This window comes from Euleptes europaea, chromosome 18 (assembly GCF_029931775.1).
Source record: "Euleptes europaea isolate rEulEur1 chromosome 18, rEulEur1.hap1, whole genome shotgun sequence".
Classification (NCBI taxonomy): domain Eukaryota; kingdom Metazoa; phylum Chordata; class Lepidosauria; order Squamata; family Sphaerodactylidae; genus Euleptes; species Euleptes europaea.
Window position 1 is genome coordinate 16,697,367 of NC_079329.1, and position 15,665 is coordinate 16,713,031.

Below are 15,665 nucleotides of genomic sequence, written 5' to 3' on the forward strand. Positions count from 1 at the left end.
GGTTTAATAGACCTGAAACATTTTCGGGGGGGAAAGGTGAATCCCCATACCGATATGGGTTTTTTCAGCTTTAAAAAAAATTAACGTCTATTGAACCCGAAAGCAAAATATTCCACACCACCTCCAAATTCTATGTGGGCCTCAGAAGTGGCAGGTGGCACAGAGCTAAAGTCTAAGCTCTAAACCACCTGCAACCTCCAAGACCCACACAAAGGCAGTAGAGTTCTGTGCCGGCCTGGCTGGTCAGCAGGTAAGTGAGAAGGAAGGGGGGAGGAGATATTCTCCCCCTTCTTCTTTTTTTAATGGTGGCAGTGCCGAAGCAGCCCAAAAAAAATGCGGGGGTGGGTGGGATGAGGATTATTCAGGATCCGCTTTTGGGATCCATTTGAATCATCAACATTTTTTCAGGAGGAACCCTCCCCCCCAATACCAATAAGGTATTGGGGAGGTTCATTTCAGCTTGGCCAAAAGTACACCTCTGTTTGGAACTCACTCCCCAAAGAGACACGTCTTTTTTCCTCTGTCATTGTCTTCCACCAGTGGTGGGAGACATTTTTGTTTCATTAGCCCCAATAACTGTTATTATATATTGTTGTATATAATTCTAAAAACTGTTTTGATTTTCAAATGATTTAATATTCTTATGTTCACCACGTTGGGGACCCTCTTTGGGTGGAAAGGTGGCATTAATAGGTTGTAAATAACTAAATGAATACCAGCACATGAACACAAAATATAGTTTTACCTTCAGTCTCCAAAGAGGCAATATTCATGTTTCTACCTCTCTTCCTTCCCAGATGGATCTCACGCAAGCCGACTACAAGCGGAACCACAGTACTGTGCAAGAGTTCATCTTGGTGGGATACCAAGTATATCCCGCCCTCCTCTTCACAGTCTTCCTGGCCACATACACAGCCATACTACTGGGGAATGGTCTGATTGTGGTGGTGACAACATTGGACCCTGCCTTATACTCTCCCATGTACTTCTTCCTGCGTAGCCTGTCAGGACTAGAGATGTGTTACATTTCCGTCACTCTTCCTATGATGATGGCCAATCTGGTGTCTGGGGATCATTCCATTTCTCTTCCTGCCTGTGCCTCACAGATGTTTTTCTTGCTCTTCCTGGGTGGGGCTGAGTGCTTCCTGCTGGGTGTCATGGCCTATGACCGCTACCTTGCCATTTGCCAGCCTCTCCACTATATGACAATCATGAGCCATAGAACGTGTGTAGGGATGGTGGCAGGCCCATTCACCATCAGCCTCCCCGTGCAGTTGGTCCAAATTGAAATTGTCTTCTCCTTACCTTTCTGTGGATCCAACGAGAAGAAAATGAAGATTTAGTTTTAAACTGATCTTGTGCTGTTAAAAAACAAATCAGTCAGTCTTCGAAGAAATGTCTATCATTGCAAATGAATTGATTCCTATTCCCATGAACTGATGTTATCAAATCTGGTGTATAAACTACGGGGGAGTTCTCTTGTACCAGCCTTATTGCAATGGGGAAACAAATGAGTACTTGGGAGTAAGTACCATTGAAGTCAATGGCTTACTCCTGAATAAGCATGCATAAGACTGGGATCCATGACAACTATGCATTTTATCTTGTCAGCTAATATAAATCTATCTACTCCCAGATTTTAATACAGACCTCAGTATTACAGGCTTCACTAAATCTTGAAAGAACAGTCCAATAGCAAGTCCATTTTATTTATTTTAATACCCAGATTTTATAAGAAGGTTCCCTATTGTAGCATTCTTTTTTTTTCTGGCTTTGATGGCAATTTATTGTTGTAAACCAAATACATTTTACCTCTCTATATATTGTAGCATTCTTGATTTAATCCAGCTATGAGAAAACCCACATTCCACTACAGGAGAACAGGCTTTGAATTTACAGAATGTACTCCATTGACAGTATGATCTGTCCCATAGTTTAAGGCTTCCGGAGACAGTTTAACTTGCACACGTTCTAGCAATGCCGGAATGGGAAAGAACAATTGAAAATATAAAACTGCCTTAGGGAAGGGGAACAGGAGCACTGACAATGCTGTCGGCTCTGCTTCTGTGGGAGCAATTCTAATCGGGACTACTTGGAACTAAATCCCATTTCATTCTATAGCACTTACTCGCAGGAAAGTATTCATAGGAGTTCAACATGTGCCCCAATTCCTGCACTTCTTGAGCCATTCCTGCTAATCAATATGCAGTGCAGTCCTAAACCATGTATACACAGAAGTAAACCCCATTGAGTACACTGGGACTTAGAAGAAGAGTTGGTTTTTATATGCCGACTTTCTCTACCGCTTAAGGGAGAAGCAAACTGGCTTACAATCCCTTCCCCTCCCCACAACAGACACCCTGTGAGGTGGGTGAGGCTGAGAGAGTGTGACTTGCCAAAGGTCACCCAGCTGGCTTTGGGTGTAGGAGTGGTAAAACAAATCCATTTCACCAGATTAGCCACCACCGCTCAAGCGGAGGAGTGGGGAATAAAACCCGGTTCTCCAGAGCAGACTCCACCTTTCCAAACCACCGCTCTTAACCGCTACACCAAGCTGGCTCTTACAAGGAAGTGTGTTTAAGATTGCAGTCTTGGGAAGCAATAGTAAGCAGGAGGGCACTGAAATACATCCCATGTTATTCAGTTGGGCTTAGTCTCTGGAAAAGTAGTGTTAGGAATGTCACCAGCATAAAAATCAGCACATCTTCTATGTGGATTAGAAGTGCCAGATGTGCAGGAAAGCCACTTTCTTCAAGTTAGTGAATACATGCACCATCTGTGTACAGTGTATGCTTGTGGGGCCATTTACATCCTTTCCTTCTTGCTGTTTTTCAATGAAAAATCATGATCCCTAATGAAGAAAGTTATGGTGTAGAATGCTGCAGCCAGTGTGGGTCATAAGACCATATCACTCCAGTCTTGTTCCATCTCCAAAGAGGCAATACTCATGTTTCTACCTCTCTTCCTTTCCAGATGGATCTTGGGCAAGCTGACTACAAGCAGAACCACAGTACTGTGCAAGAGTTCATCTTGGTGGGATACCAAGCGTATCCTGCCCTCCTCTTCACAGTCTTCCTGGCCACATACACAGCCATACTACTGGGGAATGGCCTGATTGTGCTGGTGACAACATTAGACCCTGCCTTACACTCTCCCATGTACTTCTTCTTGCGTAGCCTGTCAGGACTAGATATGTGTTACATTTCCGTCACCCTTCCTAAGATGATGGTCAATCTGGTGTCTGGGGATCATTCAATATCCCTGCTTGCCTGTGCCTCACAGATGTTTTTCCTGCTCTTCCTGGGTGGGGCGGAATGCTTCCTGCTGGTGGCCATGGCCTATGACCGCTACCTTGCTATTTGCCTGCCTCTCCACTATATGACAATCATGAGCCACAGAACGTGTGTAGGGATGGTGGCAGGCTCATTCGCCATCAGCCTCCCCATGCAGTTGGTCCAAATCAAAATTGTCTTCTCCTTACCCTTCTGTGGATCCAACGAGATTGACCATTTCTTCTGTGACAGTCCACCACTACTCAGCCTGGCATGTGCTGACATTTATTCCAGTGAGGTGACTTTGTACACTGAGAGTATCATCTTTCTTATAATCCCTTTTATCCTCATTTTGGCTTCCTATGTACAAATCGCCAAGGCCATACTGAGCATGCCATCAGCCACAGGACGCCAGAAGACCTTTTCCACATGCTCATCCCACCTGACTGTGGTCATTCTCCTTTACGGCTCTGCAATGATTGTGTACCTTCGCCCCAAGACCCCAGAGTCTGTGAAGGTCGACAAGTTGCTCTCCCTGCTATATATCATCGTCATTCCCCTTTGCAACCCTCTTATTTACACCTTGAGAAACCGGGAGGCAAAGACTGCCTTCAAAAGACTTTTAGGAAGAAAAAGACCTTTGGAAGTGGGCACAGGGATGATGGGCTGAGTCAAGAGGGCTTTTCTACGTAGGCAATAGAGTTGAATTGTACTAAATGATTCACAAAGTTAACTTGCATAAATTATTAGGGACTGTGGTCTATACTACTGTGTTTAATTTTCTGTAACTAGGATTAAACGATGTATTTTTTGCCTCATTAAATGTGTCAATTTAACTTATGCTTTGCTACAGTTTTGTTTTTAGACTTCTGGTTGGTTCCCCAACCCAAATCCTATTGTATTGTTTATTGAATGTCCTATCTATTAATTATATCAACTCACTCTGTGTAATCCAGCTTAAGTATAAGTGAGAAAATAGCATTAACAATAAACCAACAACATACATACATACATACATACATACATACTGTACACACATAGGGTTGCCAGCCCAAGTTTGGGAAGTACCTGGAGATTTGGGGGTGGAGCCTGAGGAGGGTGGCATTTGGAGAGGGGAGGGACTTCAATACCATAGAGTCCTATTGCCAGAGTGGCCATTTTCTCCAGGGGAACTGATCTCTGTCACCTGGAGATCAGTTGTAATACCAGGAGATCTCCAGGAGGTTGGCAACCCCATAAATAAACAACGGCAGAAACAATCCCAGTCTGACATGGCTCCAAGAGGAATTAAGTTCGGCAGCCTGTAAATCACTCAATGGAAGATGTTCCATAAGCTCAAACATGATGTGATTCTGTGATACTGGAAGACCAGCAACACCCTAGGGCTGGTCATGGCCCCTTGCCCATTCCTCCCTCCTATTTGAATCTCCTTGGTTTAAAAGTATTTCTTTCTCTGTTATTCATCCAAACAAGCCCATTTTTCCCACTGGGACCTATCTGCCACTGCGAAAGCTAATGTTGAAGAAATCACTGAGGTGCCTAACAATGCCCTTTGGTGGCTGAGTTAGCAAGCAGCTGTTCTCTATGAACAGCCTTTACAACACAGACAAGTGAGAAAATAGCATTAATCAATGAACCAATAACATACATACATACATACATACATACATACATACATACATACATACATAGGGTTGCCAGCCCACGTTTGGGAAGTACCTGGAGATTTGGGGGAGGAGCCTATGGAGGGTGGGATTTGGAGAGGGGAGGGGCTTCAAAGACATGGAGTCCAATTGCCAGAGCGGCCATTTTCTCCAGGGGAACTGTTATCACATGGAGATCAGTTGTAATAGCAGGAGATCTCCAGCCAGGCCCTGGAGGATGGCAACCCTATAAATAAACAACAGCAGAAAACTTCACTAACTATGTAAAAACATAAAACAATCCCAGTCTGACATGGTTCCAAAAGGAATTAAGTTCGGCAGCCTGTAAATCACTCAGAGGAAGATGTTCCATAAGCTCAAACATGGTGTGTTTCTGTGATACTGAAAGACCAGCAACACCCTAGGGCTGGTCATGGCCCCTTGCCCATTCCTCCCTCCTATTTGATTCTCCTTAGTTTAAAAGTATTTCTTTCTCTGTTATTCATCCAAGCAAGCCCATTTTCCCCACTGGGACCTACCTGCCACTGTGAGAGCTAATGTTGAAGAAATCACTGAGGTGCCTAACAATGCTCTTTGGTGGCTGAGTTAGCAAGCAGCTGTTCTCCATGAACAGACTTTACAACACAGACAAGGGCAACACCACCATTTCACATGATAAAGGCTGATACACGCCGGCAAGAAAAATACAGGACCTCAGCTGTGCCCTGAGTCAGAACAATTCCATTCTAAAGAAGGTAAGGTCCTTTATTTTCCATAACAATGAATTTGGGATTAGCTTGGACAACCACCATCCCCACACGCATCTGTCTCATGGCATTCAGTCTTATATCCGCTGTTGGCTGCTCTTTGCTCTTCCAGTTTTCTCTGAACATTCCCCGTGTTGAGCAAGGCTAGTCCAGTGGCTGTAATGTGGCACATTTATTTCAGGAAGACCTGAGCACCAATCTTACTTAGCCCTGCTGTTTGGAGGTTGGCCATGAACAAGCCATTGGCCTAAGTTTTCTCACAGGGCTGTTGTAAAGATCATTAACTGTGGGAAAACCAGGTTATGCTACTCTGAGCTTCTTGGACGAAGGGTGGGATAGGGTTGTCAGTAGAGGAGCAAATGAAGATTTTGAGATTTAAATTGATCCTGGCTGTTAAAGAACAAATCAGTCCATCTTTGAAGGAATTTCTATCGTTGCAAATGACTTGATTTCATTTCTTTTGTCCTATGAATGAATGTTATCAAATCTGGTGTATAATCTACAGGGATCTCTTGTACCAGCCATATTGCAATAGGGAAAGAAATGAGTACTTGGGAGTAAGTCCCATTGAAGTCAATGGACTACTCCTGACTAAGCATGCATAAGACTGGGATCCATGATAACTATGCATTTTATGCTAATACAAATCCATCTGCTCCCAGTTCCTTTTTTTAAATCTGTGCCAGATTTTAACACAGATCTCAGTATTACATGCTTCAGGGTATCTTGAAAGAATAGACCAATAGCAAGTCCTTTTGATTTTAATACCTTGATTTTATAAGAAGGTCCCCTAATGTAGACTCTGGATTTCATTCAGCTATGAGAAAACCCACATTCTGTTACAGGAGAACAAACTTTGAATTTACAGGATGTATTCTATTGACAGTATGATTTGTCCCACAGTTTAAGGCTTCCAGAGACAGTTTAACTTGCAAACATTCTAGCAATACTGGAATGGGAATGAACCATTTCCTTTTTTCCTTTTATCCCTTAGAAGCTCTTTAATCAATTGATCTTGAGCAGCATATATCTAGTGTTGGAAAGATATAAGGACTGAAACAAATCTTGCCACTGACAATGTAGCCTTGGGGTCCCTATCGCTTAGTAAAAAAGGCATTATGTCAGTCACAAAGGCATTGGATTTGTATGTTAAAAAAGGGGAAATATAGTGTGATAATGAACCATTTAAAATATAAAACTTTCTTAGGGAAGAGGAACAGGAGCGCTGACAATGCTATCGGCTCTGCTTTTGCGGGAGAAATTCTAATCGGGTCTACTTGGTACTAGGTCCCATTTCATTTGTAGCACTTACTCCCAGGAAAGTATTCATAGGATTTCACTCTGTGTCCCAATTCCTGCACTTCTTGAGCCATTCCTACTAATCCATATGCAGTGCAGTATTAAACCATGTATACACAGAAGTAAATCCCATTGAGTTCATTGGGACTTACCAGGAAGTGTACTTATGATCGCAGTCTTGGGGGGCAATCCTAAGCAGGTGGGCACAGAAATACGTCCCATGTTATTCAGTTTGGCTCAGTCTCAGGAAAAATAGTATTAGGAATGTCACCTAGAATCTACCAGCATAAAAATCAGCACATCTTCTATGTGGATTAGAAGAACCAGATGTGCAGGAAAGCCACTTTCTTAAATTGTCAATGGGAGATTGAGAGAGGGCTAGAGACTGGATGCTATTAGGTGGGAGTGAAATCCCACTGGCTCCTTTCTAGTTTCCGAGCCTTTAGAATAAGCTGTTCACACATTCTCAGCTCTTTCCCAGGAATCACTATGTACCAGAACATATTTCCATGTGATATAATCTCAAATTTCTCAGTATTCTAGGTTAGGGTCAATTACAACACCTGAAGGAGTAATGTACAGCTTTCCCACCAGGCTGCCCAGCACTCTAACTTTAATATTGGGGTAGGTGAACTATACGATCCTTTTGTGGGAATCCTCATACTTGAGTGTGGAGCTGGGGTGTGGAACTGTAGGTCACTGACAAGTTACAGTGAATACATATACAATCTGTGTACAGTGTAAATTTGATTTTTCTTGTCAAGGCTGGTGGGGGCCATTTACATCTTCTCCCTCTTGCTGTTCCTCCATGAATAATCATGATCCCTAATGAAGAAGGATATGGTATAGAATGTTGTAACCAACGTTGACTGCAGTGGGTCGTAAGAATCATATCAGTCCACTCTTGTTTGGTCTACACCAGCTCCCCATTTGCTTCCAGGCTCAATTCAATTCAGTGCTGCTATTGACTTTCAGAGGCCTATACGGCTTGAGGCCACAACACCTTAAAGACCACCTGCTCCCATATGAACCTTCCTATCAACTCTGGTTATCTTCAGAGGTCCTGTTTCAGGTGCCCCTGCCCTGAGAGACTAGACGGCCAGCAACCCAAGAAAGGACCTTGTTGGTTATGGCACCAAAACTCTGGAACTAGGGGCGTGCACCATTTTTTTCTGTATTTTTCAGATTCGGGTTTAATAGACCCAAAACATTTTGGGAAAACAAAAACAAAAAAAAGGCGAATCCCCATACCGATATGGGTTTTTTCAGCTTTAAAAAAAATTAACTCCTATTAAACCCGAAAGCAAAATGTTCCACACCACCTCCAAATTCTATGTGGGCCTCAGAAGTGGCAGGCGGCACAGAGCTAAAGTCTAAGCTCTAAACCACCTGCAACCTCCAAGACCCACACAAAGGCAGTAGAGTTCTGTGCCAGCCTGGCTGGTCAGCAGGTAAGTAAGAAGGAGAAGGAAGGGGGGAGGAGATATTCCCCCCCTAGTTTTTTTATTGGTGGCAGTGCCAAAGCGGCCCAAAAAAATGCAGGGGGGGATGAGGATTATTCAGGATCCACTTTTGGGATCCATTTGAATCATCAACATTTTTTCAGGAGAAAACCCCCCCCCCATACCAATAAGGTATTGGGGAGGTTCATTTCAGCTTGGCCAAAAGTACACCTCTGTTTGGAACTCACTCCCCAAAGAGACACGTCTTTTTCTCTATGTCATTGTCTTCAACCAGTGGGGGAAGACATTTTTGTTTCATTAGCCATACCCCCAATAACTGTTATTATATATTGTTATATATAATTCTAAAAACTGTTTTGATTTTCAAATGATTTAATATTCTTATGTTCACCACGTTGGGGACCCTCTTTGGGTGGAAAGGTGGCATTAATAGGTTGTAAATAACTAAATGAATACCAGCACATGAACACAAAATATAGTTTTACCTTCAGTCTCCAAAGAGGCAATATTCATGTTTCTACCTCTCTTCCTTCCCAGATGGATCTCAGGCAAGCCGACTACAAGCAGAACCACAGTACTGTGCAAGAGTTCATCTTGGTGGGATACCAAGTATATCCCGCCCTCCTCTTCACAGTCTTCCTGGCCACATACACAGCCATACTACTGGGGAATGGTCTGATTATGGTGGTGACAACATTGGACCCTGCCTTACACTCTCCCATGTACTTCTTCCTGCGTAGCCTGTCAGGACTAGAGATGTGTTACATTTCCGTCACTCTACCTAAGATGATGGCCAATCAGGTGTCTGGGGATCATTCCATTTCTCTGCCTGCCTGTGCCTCACAGATGTTTTTCCTGCTCTTCCTGGGTGGGGCTGAGTGCTTCCTGCTGGGTGCCATGGCCTATGATCGCTACCTTGCCATTTGCCGGCCTCTCCACTATATGACAATCATGAGCCATAGAACGTGTGTAGGGATGGTGGCAGGCTCATTCGCCATCAGCCTCCCCATGCAGTTGGTCCAAATTGGAATTGTCTTCTCCTTACCTTTCTGTGGATCCAACGAGATTGACCATTTCTTCTGTGAAAGCCCACCACTACTAAGCCTGGCATGTGCTGACATTTATTCCAGTGAGGTGACTTTGTACACTGACAGTACCATCTTTCTTATAATCCCTTTTATCCTCATTTTGGCTTCCTATGTACAAATCGCCAAGGCCATACTGCGCATGCCATCAGCCACAGGACGCCAGAAGACCTTTTCCACATGCTCATCCCACCTGACTGTGGTCATTCTCTTTTACGGCTCTGCAATGATTGTGTACATGCGTCCCAAGAACCCAGAGTCTGTGAAGGTCGACAAGTTGCTCTCCCTGCTATACACCATCATCATTCCCCTTTGCAACCCTCTTATTTATACCTTGAGAAACCGGGAGGTAAAGACTGCCTTTAGAAGACTATTAGGAAGAAAAAGACCTTTGGAAGTGGGCACAGGGATGATGGGCTGAGTCAAGAGGGCTTTTCTACGTAGGCAATAGAGTTGCATTGTACTAAATGATTCACAAAGTTAACTTGTATAAATTATTAGGGACTGTGGTCTGTACAACGGTGTTTAATTTTCTGTAACTAGGATTAAACTATGTAATTTTTTGCCTTATTTAATGTGTCAATTTAACTTATGCTTTGCTACAGTGTTGTTGTTAGACTTCTGGTTGGTTCCCCAACCCAAATCCTACTGTATTGTTTATTGAATGTCCTATCTATTAATTATATCAACTCACTCTGTTGTAATCCACCTTAAGTATAAGTGAGAAAGTAGCATTAATCAATAAACTAACAACATACATACATACATACATACATACATGCTGTACATACATAGGGTTGCCAGCCCAAGTTTGGGAAGTACCTGGAGATTTGGGGGTGGAGCCTGAGGAGGGTGGCATTTGGAGAGGGGAGGGACTTCAATACCATAGAGTCCTATTGCCAGAGCGGCCATTTTCTCCAGGGGAACTGATCGTTATCACCTGGAGATCAGTTGGAATACCAGGAGATCTCCAGCCGGGGCCTGGAGGTTGGCAACCCCATAAATAAACTACGGCAGAAAACTTCACTAACTATGTAAAAACATGAAACAATCCCAGTCTGACACCTTCCAAGAGGAATTAAGTTCGGCAGCCTGTAAATCGCTCAATGGAAGATGTTCCATAAGCTCAAACATGATGTGATTCTGTGATACTGGAAGACCAGCAACACCCTAGGGCTGGTCATGGCCCCTTGCCCGTTCCTCCCTCCCATTTGAATCTCCTTGGTTTAAAAGTATTTCTTTATTATTCATCCAAGCAAGCCCATTTTTCCCACTGGGACCTACCTGCCACTGTGAAAGCTAATGTTGAAGAAATCACTGAGGTGCCTAACAATGCCCTTTGGTGGCTGAGTTAGCAAGCAGCTGTTCTCCATGAACAGCCTTTACAACACAGACAAGGGCAGCACCACCGTTTCACATAATAAAGGCTGAGTGCTCCCTGATACACACTGGCAAGAAAAATACAGGACCTCAGCTGGGGCCGTGCATCACAACAATTCCATTCTAAAGAAGGTAGCATCCTTTATTTTCCATAGCAATGAACTGGAATTTGCTTGAACCCACCCCCACCCCACCCCCAAAAAATGCACCTGTCTCATGGCATTCAGTCTTATACTGGTTTTGACTGTTCATTGCTCTTCCAGTTTTCTCTGAACATTCCCCATGTTGAGCCAGGCTAGTCTAGAGGCTGTAATGTGGCACATTTATTTTAGGAAGACCTGAGCACAAATCTTACTTTGCCCTGACGTTTGGAGGTTGGCCTTGAACGAGCCATTGGCCTAGGTTTTCTCACAGAGTTGTTGTAAAGATCATTAACTGTGGAAAAACCATGTTATGCTACTCTGAGCTTCTTGAACGAAGGGTAGGATAGGGATGTCAGTAGAGGAGCAAATGAAAATTTTGAGATTTAAACTGATCCTGGCTGTTAAAAAACAAATCAGTCCGTCTTTGAAGGAATGTCTATCATTGCAACTGATTTGATTTGATTTCTTTTGTTTTATGAATGGATGCTATCAAACCTGGTGTATAATCTACAGGGAAGTTCTCTTGTACTGGCCACATTGCAATAGTGAAAGAAATTACCGGTAGTACTTGGGAGTAAGTACCATTGAAGTCAATGGCTTACTCCTGAATAAGCATGCATAAGACTGGGATCCATGACAACTATGCATTTTATCTTGTCAGGCTAATACAAATCCATCTACTAGCATTTCCTCCGTGCAAGATTTTAATACAGTCCTCAGTATTACATGCTTCAGTAGATCTTGAAAGAATAGTCCAATAACAAGTCAATTTTATTTATTTTTATACCTCAATTTTATAAGAAGGTTCCCCTAATGTAGACTCTAGATTGTATTCAGCTATGAGAAAACCCACATTCTGCTACAGGAGAACAAACTTCGAATTTACAGAATGTACTCTATTGACAGCATGATTTGTCCCATAGTTTAAGGCTTCCAAGGACAGTTGAACTTGCAAACATTCTAGCACTACCAGAATGGGAATGAACCATTTAAAATATAAAACTGCCTTAGGGAAGAGGAACACAAGCGCTGACAATGCTATCGGCTCTGCTTTTATGGGATAAATTTTAATCGGGTCTACTTGGTACTAGGTCCCATTTCATTCTATAGCACTTACTCCCAGGAAAGTATTCATAGGATTTCACCCTGTGCTTACAATCACAGTCTTGGGGAGCAATCCTAAGCAGGTGGCAAAGAAATATGTCCCATCTTATTCAGTTGGGCTCAGTCTCAGGAAAAGTAGTATTAGGAATGTCACCTAGGATCTACCAGCATAAAAATTAGCACATCTTTTATGTGGATTATAAGTACCAGATGTGCAGGAAAGCCACTTTCTTAAATTGTCAATGGGAGATTGAGAGAGGGCTAGAGGCTGGGTTCTCTTGAGCAGGGGTGGAAATCCTACCGGCCCCTTCCAAGTTTCTGAGCCTTTAGAATAAACTGTTCACACACATTCTCGGTTCTTTCCCAGGAATGACTATGGACTAGAACATATTTCCATTTGATCAAAACTTATGTTTTCCAGTATTCTAGGTTAGGGTCAATTATACCGTCTGATTACGCAATGCACAGCTTCTTCATGCAGGCTGCCCACCACTCTGACTTGAATATTGTGGTGGGTGGATAGCAGGAGCCTTTTGTGGGAATCCTTATGCTTGAGTGTGGAGCTGGGGAGACACTGTAGGTCACTGCCAAGTTACAATGAATAGATGCACAATCTGTGTACAGTGAATATTTGATTTTTCTTCTCAAGGCAGGTGGGGGCCATTTATATCTTAGCCTTCTTGCTGTTTCTCTATGAAAAATCATAATCCCTAATGAAGAAAGATATGGTGTAGAATTCTGCAGCTGGTGCTGACTTCTGGTGTAGAATTCTGCAGCTGGTGGGTCATAGAATCCTATCATTCCAGTCTTGTTCGGTCTATACAAGCTTCCCATTTGCTTCCAGGCTCAATTCAATTCAGTGCTGGTATTGACTTTCAGAGGCCTATACGGCTTGAGGCCACAACACCTTAAAGACCACCTTCTCCCATATGAACCTACTGCTACCTACCCACACTGGTCATCTGTTTCAGGTGCCCCTGCCCTCAGAAACTAGACTGCCAACAACCCAAGAAAGGACCTTCTTGGTTATGGCACTAAAACTTTGGAACTAGGGGTGTGCACCAATTTTTCCGGTATTTTTTTCAGATTCGGGTTTAATAGACCCAAATAAATTCGGGGGGTGGGAGGGAACAAACAAAATAAGACGGATCCCCATACTAATTTGGGTGTTGGTTTTTTTCAACTTTTTTTTGAAAACTTTACAGTCTATTGAACCTGAATGCGAAAAAAATCCACATCACCTCCGAACTCTATGTGGTTCTCAGAGGTGGTTAAGCTCTGCACCACCTGCCACATCCAAGACCCATATAATTCACATAGTATGGCCACAATATATTATTCAAAAACCTGTATTGAACATAGACAAAACTTATCCATGTAAACCTACACCCATGTGTTATCCCTTAGTGCAACTTATATATAACTTACAATATTACATGTATGAATTATTGGCTGTGAAGCCTAATAACACATCATCACAATTCTTATACAATTCTATACAAATATCCACTAATAGCATATAGACTTGTATAAGAATTGTGATGATGTGATATTAGGCTTCACAGCCAATAATTCATACATGTAATATTGTAAGTCATATACAAGTTGCACTAAGGAATAAACATGGGTGTAGGTTTACATGGATAAGTTTTGTCTCTGCTGCATATAGGATTTTGAATAACAGATTGTGGCCATACTATGTGAATTATATAGGATTGTTATAACATAGATAGGTGTGGTTTCATACTGAACATCCAAGACCCGCACAGAGGCAGCAGAGTTCTCTGAAGGCCTGGATGGCCAGCAGGTAAGTAAGAAGAAGGAAAGGGGGAGAGAATACTCCTCCCATTCTTTTTTTTCTTTTTTTTAATGGCAACAGGGCTGAAGCAGCCTGAAAAATGTGGAAAAAATCAGCTTTAGTCAGGATCCACTTTTGGGATCCATTTAAATCACCAACATTTTTTTTCATGAGACCCCCCACCCCCCCAAAATACCAATAAGGTATTGGAGGGGTTCGGTTCAGCTTGGCCCAAAGTACACTCCTGTTTGAACTCACTCAATGAGAATGTCTTTTCCCCTCCGTCATTGGGCGAAAACGCATGGTGGCTTTAGCCTCCTTTATTCCCTGTTTCTGCCAGGATTCAGCCAGGATCGAACGCATGCGTTTCGCCGAACGTGCGTTCGATCCTGGCTCAATCATGACTGAAACAGGGAATAAAGGAGGCTAAAGCGATTATGCGTTTTCACCCATTGTCTTCTACCAGTGGGGGAAGACATTTTTGTCTCATTTGGCATACCCCCAATAACTGTTATTATGTATTGTTATATATAATTTTAAATTATTAGGGACTGTGGTTTAATATGTTTTAATATCCGTATATTCACTACCTTGGAGACCCTATATGGGTGGAAAGGTGGCATAAATAGGTTGTAAATAAATAGAATTAATGAATGAATAACAGCAAATGAACACAAAATATAGTTTTATCTTCAGTCTCCATAGAGACAATACTCATATTTCTACCTCTGTTCCTTTCCAGATGGATCTTGGGCAAGCCAACTACAAGCACAACCATAGTACTGTGCAAGAGTTCATCTTGGTGGGATACCAAGCATATCCAGCCCTCCTCTTCACGGTCTTCCTGGCCACATACACAGCCATACTACTGGGGAATGGTCTGATTGTGGTGGTGACAATGTTGGACCCTGCCTTACACTCTCCCATGTACTTCTTCCTGCGTAGCCTGTCTGGATTAGAGATGTGTTACATTTCCGTCACTCTTCCTATGATGATGGCCAATCTGGTGTCTGGGGATCATTCCATTTCTCTTCCTGCCTGTGCCTCACAGATGTTTTTCCTGCTCTTCTTGGGTGGGGCTGAGTGCTTCCTGTTGGCAGCCATGGCCTATGACCGCTACCTTGCCATTTGCCTGCCTCTCCACTACATGACAATCATGAGCCATAGAATGTGTGTAGGGATGGTGGCAGGCTCATTCGCCATCAGCCTCCCCATGCAGTTGATCCAAATTGGAATTATCTTCTCCTTGCCTTTCTGTGGATCCAATGAGATTGACCATTTCTTCTGTGACTGCCCGCCCGTACTCAGCCTGGCATGTGCTGACCTTTATTCCAATGAGTTGACTTTTTATGCTGAGAGTACCATCTTTCTTATCATCCCTTTTATCCTCATCATGGTTTCTTATGTTCAAATCACCAAGGCCATACTGCGCATGCCATCAGCCACAGGGCGCCGGAAGACCTTTTCCACGTGCTCATCTCACCTGACTGTGGTCAGTCTCTTTTACGGCTCTGCAATGATTGTGTACCTGCGTCCCAAGACCCCAGAGTCTGTGAAGGTGAACAAGTTGCTCTCCCTGCTATACACCATCATCATTCCCCTTTGCAACCCTCTTATTTACACCTTGAGAAACCGGGAGGTAAAGACTGCTTTTAGAAGACTACTAGGAAGAAAAAGACCTTTGGAAGTGGGCACAGGGAGGATGGGTTGA

General features: G+C 43.1%; 3 protein-coding genes across 3 annotated transcripts; all 3 read left to right on the top strand.

The window, feature by feature from the left end:
• Positions 1 to 2,973: 2,973 nt before the first annotated feature.
• Positions 2,974 to 3,942, top strand: LOC130490551 (olfactory receptor 10AG1-like). Its single transcript, XM_056864372.1, has one exon. It carries the CDS (start codon positions 2,974 to 2,976, stop codon positions 3,940 to 3,942), a length of 969 nt encoding a protein of 322 aa, XP_056720350.1.
• Positions 3,943 to 8,981: 5,039 nt separating this feature from the next.
• Positions 8,982 to 9,950, top strand: LOC130490552 (olfactory receptor 10AG1-like). Its single transcript, XM_056864373.1, has one exon. The coding sequence runs from the start codon at positions 8,982 to 8,984 to the stop codon at positions 9,948 to 9,950; it is 969 nt and encodes a 322-aa protein (XP_056720351.1).
• Positions 9,951 to 14,696: 4,746 nt separating this feature from the next.
• On the top strand, positions 14,697 to 15,665 carry LOC130490553 (olfactory receptor 10AG1-like). The gene has a single exon (XM_056864374.1). The coding sequence runs from the start codon at positions 14,697 to 14,699 to the stop codon at positions 15,663 to 15,665; it is 969 nt and encodes a 322-aa protein (XP_056720352.1).

What these genes read in the sequence shown, in the direction of transcription:
- LOC130490551 (XM_056864372.1), top strand. Translation starts at nt 2,974, where the DNA reads ATGGATCTTGGGCAAGCTGACTACAAGCAGAACCACAGTACTGTGCAA.
- LOC130490552 (XM_056864373.1), top strand. Translation starts at nt 8,982, where the DNA reads ATGGATCTCAGGCAAGCCGACTACAAGCAGAACCACAGTACTGTGCAA.
- LOC130490553 (XM_056864374.1), top strand. Translation starts at nt 14,697, where the DNA reads ATGGATCTTGGGCAAGCCAACTACAAGCACAACCATAGTACTGTGCAA.